This window comes from Molossus molossus, unplaced genomic scaffold (genome assembly GCF_014108415.1).
Source record: "Molossus molossus isolate mMolMol1 unplaced genomic scaffold, mMolMol1.p scaffold_m16_p_23, whole genome shotgun sequence".
NCBI classification, from domain to species: domain Eukaryota; kingdom Metazoa; phylum Chordata; class Mammalia; order Chiroptera; family Molossidae; genus Molossus; species Molossus molossus.
Window position 1 is genome coordinate 18,902,642 of NW_023425359.1, and position 15,526 is coordinate 18,918,167.

Below are 15,526 nucleotides of genomic sequence, written 5' to 3' on the forward strand. Positions count from 1 at the left end.
GTCAAGCCCAGCCCAGCGCCTCGAACCCCGCTCTTGTCCTGATGAGAAAAGCAGTGGCCCTGTGGCCGTTAGTCCGATCTGTCCCCTCTGGAAAGCAGCGGGACCGCCGTCATAACCTGTTTGAACGGCACCGACGGTAAGTGGCCGCTTCTCTTTCACACGGAGCGCGTGCGGCCTGCAGGGAATGAGGAAGTATTGACACTCTTCATCCTTCAGCTGTGTCCTTCAGGCCAGATGGAGAACGTGCTGCAGGGAAACTCTCCCTAACAGTGGTCTGGGAAAGAGTGATTTTCAATTTGTAGGACTGGCATTTTAATCATGTGGATTGTGAGCTACCAAATATATACACATATATACATATATATAAACTATATGTGTTTTTGCCTGCAAATATGATTATGATTGCAGAAATGAGTAGGACTTGATAACGGCTTCCTTTTTTTTTTTTTTTATTCCTCACCCGAGGATACTTTTCTGTGTATCATCAGATATAATGGGAGGGAGGGAGAAAGAGAGAGAGAGAGAGAGGGAGAGAAACATCGATGTGATAGAGCCACACTGACTGGTTGTCTCCCACACAACCCAACCAGGGCCGGGGACGAACCACAACCGAGGTCCGTGCCCTTGGCCAGAATTGAACCCACAACTCATTGGTCTGAGGGCCGATGCTCTAACCACTGAGCAAACGGGCCAGGACAGGACTTGGTAACAGTTTATAGAATAGAATTTTTATTAGAGGTGGTTTACTATTTGTGCAATTTTTTTTTAAGAAGTGAAAACTACTTTAAAAAATGTTTCAGAAGGGCTTTGAAAAGTTTACAGTGTCCACTTTTCTTACAAGAAAGTTGTCCTTTTTTTTTCACCAGAGAGAGAATTATTTCTATGCCATTGGGCCCTGTGACGGGGGCGGGGGGCACTTAGCTGGACTCGAAGGTAATTACCTTGCTCTCTTGCTGGGAGGAGGGTGTGTGGCCCTGGAGATCCGAGCTCAATTCTGGATTATTGTTCGATCGCCTGTGTTCTGGATTAAGTGTGCAAGCCCCTCCTTTTATTGATGTCTGCCTTCTCCTGATAGAGATCCACCCCGGAAGAGAACTGAGATAAAAATCTCTGCTTTCCATTGTAAAAGTATTGGAATACCTAGGGGTGAGGCTACCCAGCCATCGACGGCCCGGGCACACGTTTTCACAGAGGATGTTTTCACTCTTGAATGAATTAAAACAGTTTTTTTAATTAATTTTATTTTAAGCTTAACCTCCATAACTGTTTCTTACTGCTTAAAAGTTAAGTCATAGTCCTTCGGTGGGAAGACTGCTAAATATTTGAGGGATCTTCCCACGTGACGTCTTTTGAGATTACTTTTTTCTACTAGAAAAGCTATATTATTTCCTTGGAACTGATTTGTAAGTACGAGTTGAACAGCTCGATTTCGGGCACTTGACTTCACACACCTTGATCAGGGTTGGCCCTCCGCACGGTGCCCGGACCGGCAATAGGACAGGGCCATTTACAACAGCCTCACTCCGGACTGGCAGACCAGCAGATGAGGGGATGAAAGTGCCCAGGCGGAGGGAGGGGGAGGAAGGAGGGGGAGGAAGGAGGGGGAGGAAGGAGCGGGAGGAAGGCCTCCTCAGAAGCTGTGATTCACAGCTGCACAGAGCCAGCTGGTGTGGCTCAGTGGTTGAGTGTCGACCCCTGCACCAAGTGGTGGCAGGTTTGATTCCCGGTCAGGGCACATGCCCAGGTTGTGGGCCAAATCCCCAGTAGGCATGCAGGAGGTGACCAGATTGGGGTAGGAGGTTGGGGTTAGTGTCTGTATAGTAGTAATTCAACAAGCCTAAGTGGGATCTCTCCAAATGCTGTGTTATAAAAGTCATACTAAAAGATGTGGGCCAAGGTGTCCTTGCAGATAAGCCACATGGCGATGTTCTCTCTCATCAGTGTTCCTCTCTCTCTCTCCCTCTTCCTTCCTCTCTCTAAAATTAATAAAGAAAAAATTTTTTTAAATAAATAAATAAATTGGCACGGACCTGTTCCATACTGGAGGAGTGGGAGAACAGAGGGAAGAGAGGGGCATCCGTGGGTGGAGGGGCGGCTGTGCACAGGCCTGGGGTGGGAAGCAGGTATGTGGGAAGGTACCTGTCATTCATTCTTACTAGAGAAGGGGTTGAGGCTGCTGGAATAGCAGGTCTTCAAGGTTTGCATTCCACCACATAGGTAGGTAAGGGAAGTCAGGGAAGAAACTCAGTTCGATTTGCATGTTATCAGTTAGGGTTACCGTTACTAAGGTGAATGGGACCCTTAGTGTTTGTTCGGCGTTCACTCGTTCACTCACACCCGTGGCCCTTCAGTGGGAGGTGAGCTGTGGCACCGAGGGCAGAGGGGCGTGGTGGGAGGGGAGCCCGGGATGGTTGCCTGGCTGTATTTGGGAGGATGGATGAGAAAGAACACTCTTAAACTGATGTCCAGGTTTCAAGAAGAAAAATAGAGGAAACGAACAGATTGGGGTAGGAGGTTGGGGTTAGTGTCTGTATAGTAATTCAACAAGCCTTCGTGGGATCTCTCCAAATGCTGTGTTATAAAAGTCATACTAAAAGATGTGGGCCAAGGTGTCCTTGCAGATAAGCCACACGGCCATCGATGCTGCCAGTGAAGGTCTCTGTTCTATTTATGTTCTTGTTCTGACTTACTGAGCACACGAACAGCTTCATGATACGCTTGGAGCATCTAGCTGGATGTCATGAAGTGAAACAGGAAACAGTGTCATTTAAAACACATACAAAATACCTAAGATTAGGACAAGGATCCTTAAGGACCAAGACCTGGTCTTAGGGGGTTCTGATTTCGTGGTGTCTTTAAGAAGAGTGGGCAGGCAGAGAGGAGAGAGGAGACAGGGATACCACCAGGAGAAAACAGAGACACGAAAGGATCAGAGATGGGGATGGAAAGAATTTAGGTGGGGGTCCACCCATAGAGAGCCCTGAAATCTAACTTGAATCCAGCAAGTGGGCAGGGGGGGTAATTTCAGATTTTTAATAGAAGACTATCAAGACTATGTAGATTTACAAAAAAGTTGCAGGGTTCCCGTATGTTCTATTTCCATATACCCCGCACCCAGTTTTCCCTGTTATTAACATCAGACATTACTGTGACTCATTTGTCAGAATTAGTGAGCCAATGTTGACACATTGTTAAGGAAGTCAATACTTATTAGAATTTCCTTTGTTTTTATTTAACATCCTTTTTCCGTTCTAGGATCCCACTCAGGATATCATATTTTCAGTCAACAAGTTACATTTTGAAAAGTTGGACCTGGTTGTGATGTAGAATGTATTAGAGGAAGCAAATCTGAACTCAGAGCGGTTAGAAGACCATTGTACCATAAACAAACAAACTGTGCATAGATTCACAATCCTTATCCCCAAATCTGAATTCTGAAAGCTGTGAAAAACAAATTTATTTGTTGCCAGAACTAACTTGACCTGTGTTTAATGTGGATATTCATTCATTTAATTGAAAAAAGATACATATTAATGTGTTTGATTATGGAGGGCCCAGACCCATCTTAGACATTTTAGAACATACCTTCCTAAAATTAGAAGAATTCTAAATTTTAAATACATTTTGATCCAAGGGCTTTAGAAAAAGAATTGTGACCCCGGGTTGTATACTGAGGCCCTCCCCTCCTTGGGGTTGTGTTGATGGGGAGACGGGAGCACCGACAAGGACAAAGTCCATGGAACTTGGACAGCAAACACCAAGCGATCACGTTTCTGAAGTGTTTTTCATACTCATACATCCCTCTGTATAGAAGAGCAAATATGTTTGTAAATTAGAAAATATGCATTTGATACTGTTAGAAAGTTTTATTTTCTTAACACCTGTGCAGTACAGGGCGTTTCAGACATTTTTTTTTTTTTTTCCTTTATTGATTTTTAGAGAGAGAGGAAGGGAGAGGGAGAGAGAGATAGAAATATCAGAGAGAGAACATCAATTGGCCGCCTCCTGCATGCCCCCCACTGGGGATTGGGCCGAAACCTGGGCATGTGCCCTGACTGGGAATCGAACCGGTGACCTCTTGGTGCATGGGTTGACGCTCAACCACTGAGCCACACCAGCCGGGCATCATACATTCTTTTAATTTGAAGAAAGTTAAGAGGAAAAGGTACTAATCCCTAGTTCCTTGGGAAAAAGTCACTTATATTTATGTTTTAAAAAAATAAAAAAACTGAAATATTTTCTATTCAAAAAATATATATGGATTTAGATGTCATCTATAATTTTAATCCTAAAGTCTCAATTTAAATATTTTAAAATAGATTGGGATGCTTTTAAAAAATATATATTAGGTTACAGAGCTCTCCATATTAATGGAAAATGTATTGTGACATAAACATGAGCTGGGGCAGCCCTGGCGGTGTAGCTGGGCTGAGCTTCATGGAAAGGTCCTGGTTGGGTTCCTGGTCAGGGCACATGTCTGGTTGCATGCTCGGATCCCAGTAGGGGGCGCACAGGAGGCAGCCAATCAGTGTTTCTCTCTCATTGATGTTTCCATCTCTCCTTCTCCCTTCTCTCTCTAAAACCAATAAAAACATATTTTCAAAAATTAGCTGGGGCAATTTTCTGATTGGTAAATTAAGAAATATAATAAAAGGAGAGTACATGAGAATTTTTTTTTTTTTTTGAGAGTACATGAGAATTTTTAAATAACATCATTCAATTTTCTTTAGAGGCCAAACCTCTTGCCATGTGACTTTGTTTATTTTTGAACTACATTATCACATAAGCATTGCTTGTATTACAACAAACAGTGACAGTGTATTCATGTCATCTGAGTACCCACTGTTGGTTTTCATTTGTAAGCATATACCTTTTGACTGTATCATACTCTGGAACTTCAAGGGAAGTAATGAGAACCTATTATTTTTGCATACTCCCTCCTTTATATTGGTAATACTCTTTTTTGCTCAGAGGGACCTTAACTTTGATTGAATGGATTGTTACCCTTGTCAACTATTTTCTTCCTTGCCGAGTAACAGACTTGCAAAGCCTTCGGTAATGCCTTTCCCGGAATATTTGCAAATGTGAGAAGTAATCTCATCCCAGGCCCTTGCAGTTCATGTGCTGAAGAAAGGCTTAGGCAGCTTTTGATGGAGCCTTGCCTCGTCCTGTTGAGCAGCGGTGTCCCTGGCTCAAGCTGAACCGCGTGGCATGAGCAAGGAGCGGCGAGCATTGATGAAGGCAGATAATAAAATACATCCATTATGTCGGCACCTCTCGCAGTCACATCTGGCTACTGTCAGGGTCCCATTAGATGCCTGTGGTTTTATGTGCCAAAAATAATATGCTCTATAGTGAGTGGAACCAGGATATTTGCAGTTTGATTTTTTTTCTTTTTTTCCGTTTTAAATCATCTTGTTTTCTTTCAGATCTTTGCCAGGCTCAAGTCCCATCCCTGAGCCGCCATGTCTCTTTAAAATGTTACCACCAAGAGATCAATTGTTCTTTTGATCTTTTTCTCTCTCTCTTCCCTTACTGCAGCGATTCCAGCAGTCTCAGCAGCACTGATGCTGGCTTGTTTACCAATGATGAGGGAAGGCAAGGTACTGAAATGCCATTTTTTTTTCTTTCTCTCTTTGGATAAACGTCTTCATTGTAAAACTGTGCTTATTACTAGTTGTTTCGTAAGTTGGCGACTGCGGTCCTTTTTCTGTTAACACTGCTTAGCAGAGCGGGGTTAGTTCTCTGGCATGCTCTGAAAGCATCCTGTGTTCATGACCTCAAGGAATCGATTATCCCCCAGAAGCCAGTACAGGGGCTAACAGTATGACGGAAGGATTAGCTTCCTTGAGAAAGCTTTACAGACCTCAGTCTTTTCAACAGTGTCTCTTTGAGCAGGATCCCGAGTCGCTGGCTCCCGGTCTCCACCTGATTTTGTCCGGGTTTCATTCTGTGTGAGCATTCACAAAGTTGGATCTGCAAGTTCTTTGCCATTTTCTTCCCGTCACGACGTTCAGTCACCCTACCCAGTTTGTGATCCGACAGTTTTCATGAGTTCAGTATTGTAAACTCTTCAACAGGAATGTTTTGCCACTTGGGACTTTGTCATCTTTGAAATTGCCCAAAGCTTTCAATACTTGAGTGTAGCGTTATTTTGGAACTACCTGTTCCGGAAGGAAGTATGAGAACCTTAATGAGGGGAGGCAGGTGTACAGGCAAATACTTGATCATGACGGTTAACTTCATCTCTCGAGAATCTTTAGAGGAAATTAGTAAGTCCTAAGGGAAACAACAGAATTTATTGTTTTAAATTATTATTAAATGGTCGTGTTTTGCTTACTTAAGAACTATTAGTCCTGGAAAAATAGGTAGAATATATCAGAAGATCTCTTTATTTTTATTTTTATTTTTTTATCCTCACCCGAGGACATTTTTCCATTTTTTGTTCAGGTAGAGTGGGAGGGAGAGAGAGAAACAGAGAGAGAGAGAGAAACATCGATGTGAAAGGAACACATCGAGTGGCTGCCACCCGCACAACCGACCAGGGCCGGGGACAAACTGCAACCGAGGTACGCGCCCCCAGCAGGAACCGAACCCGGGTCTCTCAGGACCGCAGGCCGACGCTCTAACCGCTGAGCCAAACCGGCCAGGGCTCAGAAGATCTCTTTATATTTATTTATTTTGTTAATCCTCACCTGAGGATATTTTTTTCCATTGATTTTTAATAAGGGAGGGACAGAGAGAGAGAGAGATCAATGTGAGAGAAACACACTGATTGGTTGGCTCCCACACCCTCCTCAGCTGGGGCCTGGGATTGAACCTGCAATCGAGGTGCATGCCCTTGATTGGGAATCGAACCCAAAACACTTTGGTGTGTAGGCCAACGCTCTAACCACTGAACACACCAGCCAGGGCACAAGAAATCTCTTTTTTTAAAGGGAAAAAGTTTGTGGCAGTTGTGATGACCCTCTTAGAAACCAAAATTAGTCATTTGTCTAAGAATCATGAAGTCTTGAATGACTATCAGATCATATTCAAAGTGCTATTAGTCTCATTTTCAAAAGTCATCTTGCTCCTCCCGTATTTTTTTACATCTCTTTATACGTCTCTTCATTCTTTTTTTTAAAAATACAAAATACTGTTAATTCACACTTTCAGCACTTTTTAAACGGAATTTTACATTGATCATTACTCCACAGTTACCCTCATAGATGTTCTGAAACGTACTGTGAATACTGGTGTGTTTCAAAAATACTTTGCTGTCGTCCAGTTTCTTTGTAAACTCTGCGGTACTGTCACTTTTCATTTAAAATCAACTTTTTCACAACCGTTTCTTAATGAACTTAATCAGATTAATTTCACTTAGTCACATCTGTTCATGATTGTTTCCCCTTTTACACGCCATAGAAATCATGAAATTAGGCTAATATGCACCATTATCTGCTGCAAAGAACAAACTCCAGTTTTGTATCTTTTAATTCCCAGTAGGAGATTACGGCTTGTTTTTCCTTAATGTGGAAAGAGTAGTCAACTCAGTGGATTTCCCTGCAGTTTTTGCCCAAAGGTTAATCAGTTTATTAATGTTTTTTCCATTTTTACATTGGTTCTAAAACATAACATGTTACGTTTTTGTTGATGGCAGTTCTTATTATAGTGTTAAAAACATTTCTTCAGTGAAGCTGTGGATAGAATAAGAAGGTGTTTTGGTTTTTTTTTTAATAGACTTTATATATGATTGCCAGATAAAATGCAATTTTAACGGTCCCAGTTAAATTTTAATTTTAGATAAATAATATTATTATTTTTTGTACAAGTATGCCCCGCAGTATTTTGCCATACTTAGACTAAAACTTTTGCACATGTACTACGTACAGGGTGGGGAAAAAAGTAGGCTCACCATCATGTGTATGGAAAATAATACAATAATTAATCCGTAATAATGCAAGAATAAGCTGTGTGTCATGTACTCACAACTGTACACCGACTTTTGCCCCACCCTGTATTTATATTAAAAAGTAATCGCTTATCTGGAATTCATATTGAATCGATGTCTCGTACTGTTTACACCTTAACCTGACAGCTGTGCTCACTGGGATCATGCAGCTGAATCCTTGGGGGGTTCCTTGTGTTTGCACAGGTGACGACGAGCAGAGCGACTGGTTTTACGAGAAGGAGTCCGGCGGCGCGTGTGGCATCACAGGCGTCGTGCCCTGGTGGGAAAAGGAGGATCCGACCGAGCTGGACAAAAATTTACCAGACCCCGTCTTTGAAAGTATCTTAACTGGTTCTTTCCCCCTAATGTCGCATCCCGGGAGAAGAGGTCAGTAGTGAGTCCTGATTGGTGGTACAGTGGGCTGTGGTCAGGCAAGGAACAGGTGTTGAGGGAGGACAGGCTCAAATGGAAATGAAATAACCGAAGTCTACGTTTCTCACGCTTTCCGATTATTACAAAGGTTGACTTGCGTTCATGCCGGGGCCATCGTGAAAGTGCTGAAATGATAGGGAAACTGAGAGGAAAGAAAAGCCTTAATGAGTAAATATAATCCATAGTCGTGCTGACCGCATTAGAACTCGGCTTGGCATTGGTTTCGGGCTTTTAAGTATTAGTTTGGCCTTTTCCCCACTATTCCCCGAGATGTTTTCTCTCTTCCAACTTACTTTTTGAATTCTGTAATTGATGGGATCTTATTCTGTGCTCCAGTGATCATAGACCCTCCTAAGCTGGGTGCTTTGATTTTTCCAGGTTTCCAAGCTAGACTCAGTCGTCTTCATGGAATGCCTTCCAAGAATATTAAAAAATCGGGAGGGACCCCTACTTCAATGGTAGGCGTGCTTTTCTGTTTGCTTTCGGTCATGTTTGCAAATGTATCCATTTCTGTGGAATAAAAGCCACATCCTCATCCTTGATTCCTATTCTAATGTTATACTTAAAAATAATCCATTTTTTTGTAGGCTACAAACTGGACCAGTGAGATTCCCCTATAAACCAAATCTTCTAATGCTAATAAATTAGTTACGTTTTGAACATCTGGGGAATGGCACTCGAGGGACCCTGGCTCCTGTCCTCTTCCCCTGGAGGAATATCACTGACGTGAGAACCTCTGATGAAAAGATGGGGCTGTTTTTGCTGGAGGACTGTTATTCGCCCTTTAGTCAGAGGTGAACCGGGCTGGGGAGCTTTCTAAGCATCTAGCTGGGCCCGGGGTGGGTATAAACTACTGTACGTTTTATATATTTTTCTCTTTTATGATTTTTTTTTACATTGAAACCATTTATGTATCACTTGCGCTGCCAAACTGCTAACGAAAGCTAGAGAATTTAAAACGTCCAGCTGCCACAGAAGTATTTCTTAATGTTTTTATTGTGACTAGTTAAGAGCTAGTTTTTACATGATCTGACTGTTGTAAAATAAAAAAAATAAAAAAATGCGACGCATTACCATTTATGGTTCATTTTTAGAGAAATCTTATATAACCAGCATTATTGAAAATAGTTGCATTTTACTCAGGGTATTTTAACAAGGGCTAAGATGAGTAGTAGGTAAGGCTGATGATTTTTGCTAGAGTTTGTATTTTGTTCAAGTTTGCTTCCTACGTGGATAATCTGCTGTGTATTGAAAACTCATTGTATTTTATACTATAGTATCCTTTGTACTGCGGACATCGTCCCTGTTTTAAACTAGCTACCGTGATGACTAATCTGTTCTAGTAGAATCATCACTATTACCTTTTCAATTATGTGCTTTGTCTGATACCTGAAACCGACCACAATTATTATTTTGGCTTAGAGCATATTGAAATCATGTGAAAGCTGATATTTCAACAAACGCTGTATGACTGTGAATCGTATTGTCATGTCCCCCAGCGAGAGCTGCGGGCCCGTCCTCAGAACGACACCTTGTGTGTCACTGTCAGAAACGCTCACGTGAGCTCACGCTCACGCAGCAGAGGGGAAAGAAACGTTTCTACCGATCGTATGACTTAGACCCGACCCTACGTGCGGGCCACTTGAGTTTTTCAGAATGATTATATTAAAATGATTACTATTTTTATTAAGTTCCGATAACTGATGGGAACTGTGATTCAATGCATGTATTTTTATATTATTGTACAGATTGTTAATTCAGCATTTAATGGCTACCTTAAGTCTGATGATTGGAAAAGAAACTTAAAGTTGACACTTCCTTTACCCAGATTTCGGCAAAGGTTTTAAGCGGGAACGTGTGACATCTTTTCAGTTTCTCATTGAACTGGAGAGATTAAAAATGATCAAGTGCAACTTTGAGTCTCTTTACCGTTGCATATTTAAAGTGATATTTCAGAGGTACAATAATGTGGTGTTTCGTAATTGTAAGTAAGCTTTTCTGTGTTGTGTCCTGTGCCGTGAAAATTCCTGACCCCTCCCTCCCCCCGAATTACACAAATGCTTTTATTTTATATAATGACTGTCTTTTGGATCTGAACAAGTCACTTTAAAACCTTGGCCTATGAACTTTGCCTTACCAATCATGAATCTAGATGAACGCTCTCTAGTTCTTGGTTCAGTTTTACCTATTTTTATTTTTGGTTCACTGCTTGCCTGAGCGTAGCTGGGATTTGTAGCCCATTTTCTAGGCTTATTGTGATCTCGCTGTGGTGTTTTATAGAAGCTATTACCACTGATAGGCTGGTTCATGGTATTGATGATACATGGCTTATCCATCGTGAGGGCTGCCGTTCCTCTGAATTGTAAAAAGGTGATTAAGTTTCACTTGATGGAGATACACTGTATATGTGTGTGTTTGTCATGAAACTAGGCCATAAACTGTTTTCCTGGTCTCGTTTTTTTTGTTTGTTTGTTTTGTTTTGTATTCAGAATTATACTGAAGACAATGGGCTTTTTCAGGTTTTCTTTCTCTCCACCCTGAATTATCCTTGTTTGGATTCTTAAGTACTGTAATCTTTTTTTTTTCCCCAATAAAATATCTGACTTGGGCAAGAAAGGTAAGAGTTCCAGTTTGTGCTGATATTTTTAAATCTCTACGCCGTGATTTTGTTATTGTTGTTGCTCGTACTGTCCATGTTATTCCGAACAGTCTTGTTGTAAAAATCATGATCTCACAAAACAGTCATCTTTAAACAGTACCCGTGACATCCAGTAATAAGAAATGAAATGAAATTCCTTAGACTTTCACATTGGAGAGCCAGATTACTTTTAAGAGAGATTATTTTCCTGAGCAAAGGGAAACACATTAAAAGAAGGGCGACAGAGGGTTTGTTTGTTTTTTTTAATTTTGTTTAAATCCTCACTGGAGAATATTTTTTCCATTTACCTTCAGATAGAGTGGGAGGGAGGGGGGAGAGAGAGAGAGAGAGAAACAGCGATGTGAGAGAGACACATCGACTGGTTGCCTCCCAAACGCCCCCACTAGGGCTGGGGACCAAACTGCAACCGAGGTGCGCGCCCTTGACCGGAACCAAACCCACTGCTCTTTGGTCCGCGGGCCGATGCTCCAACCGCTGAGCAAAACTGCCCTGGGTGCAACAGAGAGTCTTTGTCTCCAACAGCTGAGTGGTGACTGCACAGTCTCCGAAGGACATGACAGAAAAAGAATTTCTGCTGAAATGTTAATGCAAACATCAGGGGGGTAGTTTTCGACTGGAATTTCTGTTACTCACCACAGTTTATGTTCTGTAAAGTTTCTGCAAACACAGTTCGCGAATATGAATGCGCTCCCACGGGAACACCAGGGTTAGGTTCCCTGAGCTCCGATCTCGAGTTCATCCTGCCATCAGCGCATGGCCCTGTCTTAGTGCGTTTGCGTTTTGAAACACCCCATCCACGGACACTGGTGAGGCGTGGACGTGGAACCCGCGGCCGACACCCCGAAACTCACCCTGACCACAGCGCACCTGGCGCGCACTTTCTCCACAGGCACAGCCGCGCGCGCCCAGGACACTAGCCCAGCCAGGCACCGCGCCCGGGGATTGAGCGCAGAGAGTCACCGGCGGGAAGCACAGAAGTGTGAAAACTGTGGCACGAAATAAACCACAGAAAGGTCCTTGTTTCCAGCCTCAGCGATAGAACAAGAAGGTGGCTGGTGTTTCCTTTGACCCCCGTGGGGCGTGCTCTGTACCTGTTCCCCCAGTAGGTGGGATCCACAGTAGCCTGAACCCCTCCGTTTTACTGGACCTATACTCTGACCCCCCTTCGGGTGGTATCCATGTATCAAACTAGTATTTATTGAGGCTCTACCATGTGCTAGACCCTGGGCTGGGCCTTGGGGATGACAGAGGAGAAGACCGCAGGCGAGTTTCCCTGGCACTTCTGTTTAGTGAGTAAGACTGAACCTGGGGTGGGGGGCATATGAATACAGATAACTGGAGAAAATGACACGGGATAATGAGACAGAATTACAGGACATGAAGGTGACAGAGGATGTGATTCGCAGCTAGAATGATTCTCAGCCTCAGCCCCTCCTCCTCCGAGCTCTTACAACTTGGGGAAGAAATGTGGGAACACCTGTCCATTTCACAAGTCGGAATAGGTCCTGAACATCTCTCCTGACTCCTGGCCCAGACTGACGACAGCTTTATGATGTCACTGTAGGAGGGCCCGCAAACGGCCGAAGATCACTTTCGTTTATACAGTGTTACCACTGGTGTTTTTCATTTTTTTTTTTTAATAAAAGAAAGTTTGCATGTGCCAAATATTTATATGCTGTTTTGGTTTTTCCCTTTACATTTAATCATAATGTATGTTCTGAAACTAACATTATAATGTTGTGACAGTCATTCTGCTTCCATGGCTATTCAGATACTGCACAGGGCGGCCCGTCTTTCTATCACGTTATTTAAATGCATGAAATGCCGTGTTTCCTTCCTCTTATTTTTTTCACTTTGGTATTTGCATGCAAATTTTTAGATCTTATTAGTAAAGAAATGCCTTTATTTTTTACTTTTTCTTTTGAGGAAATGATCTATGGACTTTTTTTCATTTTTTATCTTCACCCAAGAACATTTTTGCATTTATCTTCAGATAGAGCAGAAGGGAGAGAGGGAGGGAGAGAGAGAAACATCGATGCGAGAGAGACACATTGGCTGGTTGCCACCCACCCAACCCCAACCGGGGCCAGGGACAAACTATCCAAGATACATGCCCTTAGCGGGAACCAAACCCGGGCCTCTCTGGTCCGCCGGCTGATGCTCTAACCGCTGAGCTAAACTGGCCAGGGCAATCTATGGACTTTTTAATAAATCTTTAAAAACATTGAATTTGCAAAATTTGTGGTTTTTAAAAAATACTTCTAATAAAGATTATGCTTATCATTTGAAAACACTTTTTGTATCCTAAGGAACCTTTGAAATATGTTCTAAAATGCTTTTTGAAGAAAAGAAAAATTAAGAGTGCTGATTAGTAACCATTTGGTTTCACTGATGGAGACTGAAGACCCCTTCCCCTTTTTGTGCTTGAAAAGGGTGGTGGCATTGCCAGAGGCCCCCCCCCCCAAAAAAAAACAACAACAGAGGAAACAGAAATGCTGCAAACATTGCACTTTCTTCTTAAACTCTGGTTGTCTCCCTTTTACCTTGCTGATAGACTTCTGATGGTCTATAAAACTCAGTTTTCTAATTTGCCTTCAGATATGTCAGATGATAGCTAAAGCCAGAAAAGTTCAAAATCAGTGATGGGTAGAGAACACGTCCAAATAATATTTAACAGGTTCTTTCTGTACTGAAGTCACTTGCAAATCTCTCAGCCGAAGGTCAGTTTGAAGACCCGAGAATTCACAATGAGCCCCAAGTGAAAGGTGTTCCCTGTCCTTGTGAGCGAATGCCAACCAGGCATCTGTTGTCTGTCACCCAGGCGAGGGGATTCTGACAAATCAGAGATACGTGCCAACAGGTATTTATAATTCTTTTAAGCCAACACAACTTGTAAAGTTTTTCTTGTTAAGTCACAATTGTCTGAAACATTGACCACCACTCCGTGGGGGGTAGGAGAGTACGGTAGAAATTCGATGATTTCTTTATATACCAAAGACGTGATGACTTGTGCTATTAGCCTCCTCTTCCTAGAATTTCTCATTTAAATCTGATCATTGGCAATCGACAGTTCACCATTATTGTGTCCCAGGTCAATACAGTTCTGAACCTGGAGGTGTGTTTACCTGTAAGTTGCAGGATTATTGTAGGAATATTTAATAGTGTGTATCTGGTCTTTTTGAAGTCCTTCGGATTTGTATAGATTTTGAGGCGTGTAGTCTAGAAGTCTTTCAAAGTAGTACTTTGATTTTATCTCATGCCATGTCATTGCCATAGACCTTTGATAGACTCTCCTGGTTTGTGGGGCCACGAAACTACTTTAAAGGTGTATTTTACATCATTTAGTGGCTGGATGAATAAGCCTACGTTACATTTGACTCAGAAACCTGATGTCTTCCTTAATTGTGTTTTCAGCCATGGATTTCTCGGTTCAGTTGTACACACAGGCGATGATGCTTCCCTTCATTGTGGGAAGGGCTGGGAACACAAAATGCGTAAGGTGTGCCTTTGTTCCTGGTGCCTTTCCGTTTGGCTAGTAAACATTAAATCGGAAAGACCCCGAGACAAGGAAACATCGTTTGTTAAGGGAAGAGCTGAGCCCCGTCCAGTCTCCTTTTAGCGCTCGCTCTGTTTGTCCTCTGCTCTGAATTGCGTTTCTTTCTTGATCTGTCGTTTTAGCTCCTTCTTTCCAGTTTCATCTGTCACTGCCCTGGAGTAGTGACTCCACGCGTACCTCCGGGAGTGTGGCGGTCCCCTCCCTGGTCTCTCTTCTGGCTGGTTTCCCTCTGATCCCGATCGCGTGTGTCTCCAGGTGAACACTGGGAACGTGGTTAGGCCCAACCAAAAATCGGTTGTCACTGCTTTTATCCTAAAGTGCAGGTTTGTTTCGTTCTGCCTCCCCTGTTCACCTACATCCTCCAGCACCTCACTCCTTCCCAGAGGGTCCGATGTTCTCGGACCCGACCCCTCCTGCGCGCTCCCGTATCCCGTACAGTCATTCATCCGGTCCCTTTGCTCAGGAGAGCACACCCCGCTTCCTCCTGTGAGGTTCACCCCCTTCCAGGTACAGTTCCGGTGCTGTACCTTCGCTTCAAAACCTTCCTCGACTCTTCGGAAGTTACATCGCATCCACCTTCTCTACCTTTCTTGCACTCGGGCATAGCTACATTCCTATGTGATACTGTTATTCCTCTGCTTATGTTCTACTGTAGCCCACGAACACGTGGTGCCCAGTGAGGAGTCCAGCTCCTAGCTCCTGGTATGTGCTGAATATTTATTAACAATACAACTTTTTCCCAATTCTACTTCCTCACATAGCTTCTTGAAACCTTGGGGATTGACTGTTTTTAGGAAATACACATACATTCATCTGACTCATTCCTTGATTGACCACATTCTCGGAGTCATCCTGTGTCCTCCAAAAATTATTGCCTGTGTTGTACGACTAATACATCATGAACACATTATTGTATGGGGTACCCTATGTTTGTTATCGGAATGCC

The 15,526-nt window shown here is 42.9% G+C and overlaps 1 protein-coding gene across 2 annotated transcripts in view; it reads left to right on the plus strand.

Moving 5' to 3' along the window:
* GPATCH2 (G-patch domain containing 2) overlaps positions 1-15,526 on the plus strand; it is a 113,961-nt gene that overhangs the window by 10,506 nt on the left and 87,929 nt on the right. The window contains exons 3-6 of one of the 2 annotated variants that reach the window (XM_036277732.1): positions 5,542-5,603; positions 8,138-8,320; positions 8,744-8,823; positions 8,953-9,387. In XM_036277732.1, coding sequence (XP_036133625.1) covers positions 5,542-5,603; positions 8,138-8,320; positions 8,744-8,823; positions 8,953-8,985 — 358 coding nt within the window. In that variant the 3' untranslated portion in view covers positions 8,986-9,387. Of the gene's footprint in view, positions 1-5,541; positions 5,604-8,137; positions 8,321-8,743; positions 8,824-8,952; positions 9,388-15,526 lie in introns of those variants that run through there. The other variant, XM_036277731.1, reaches the window with a different exon arrangement.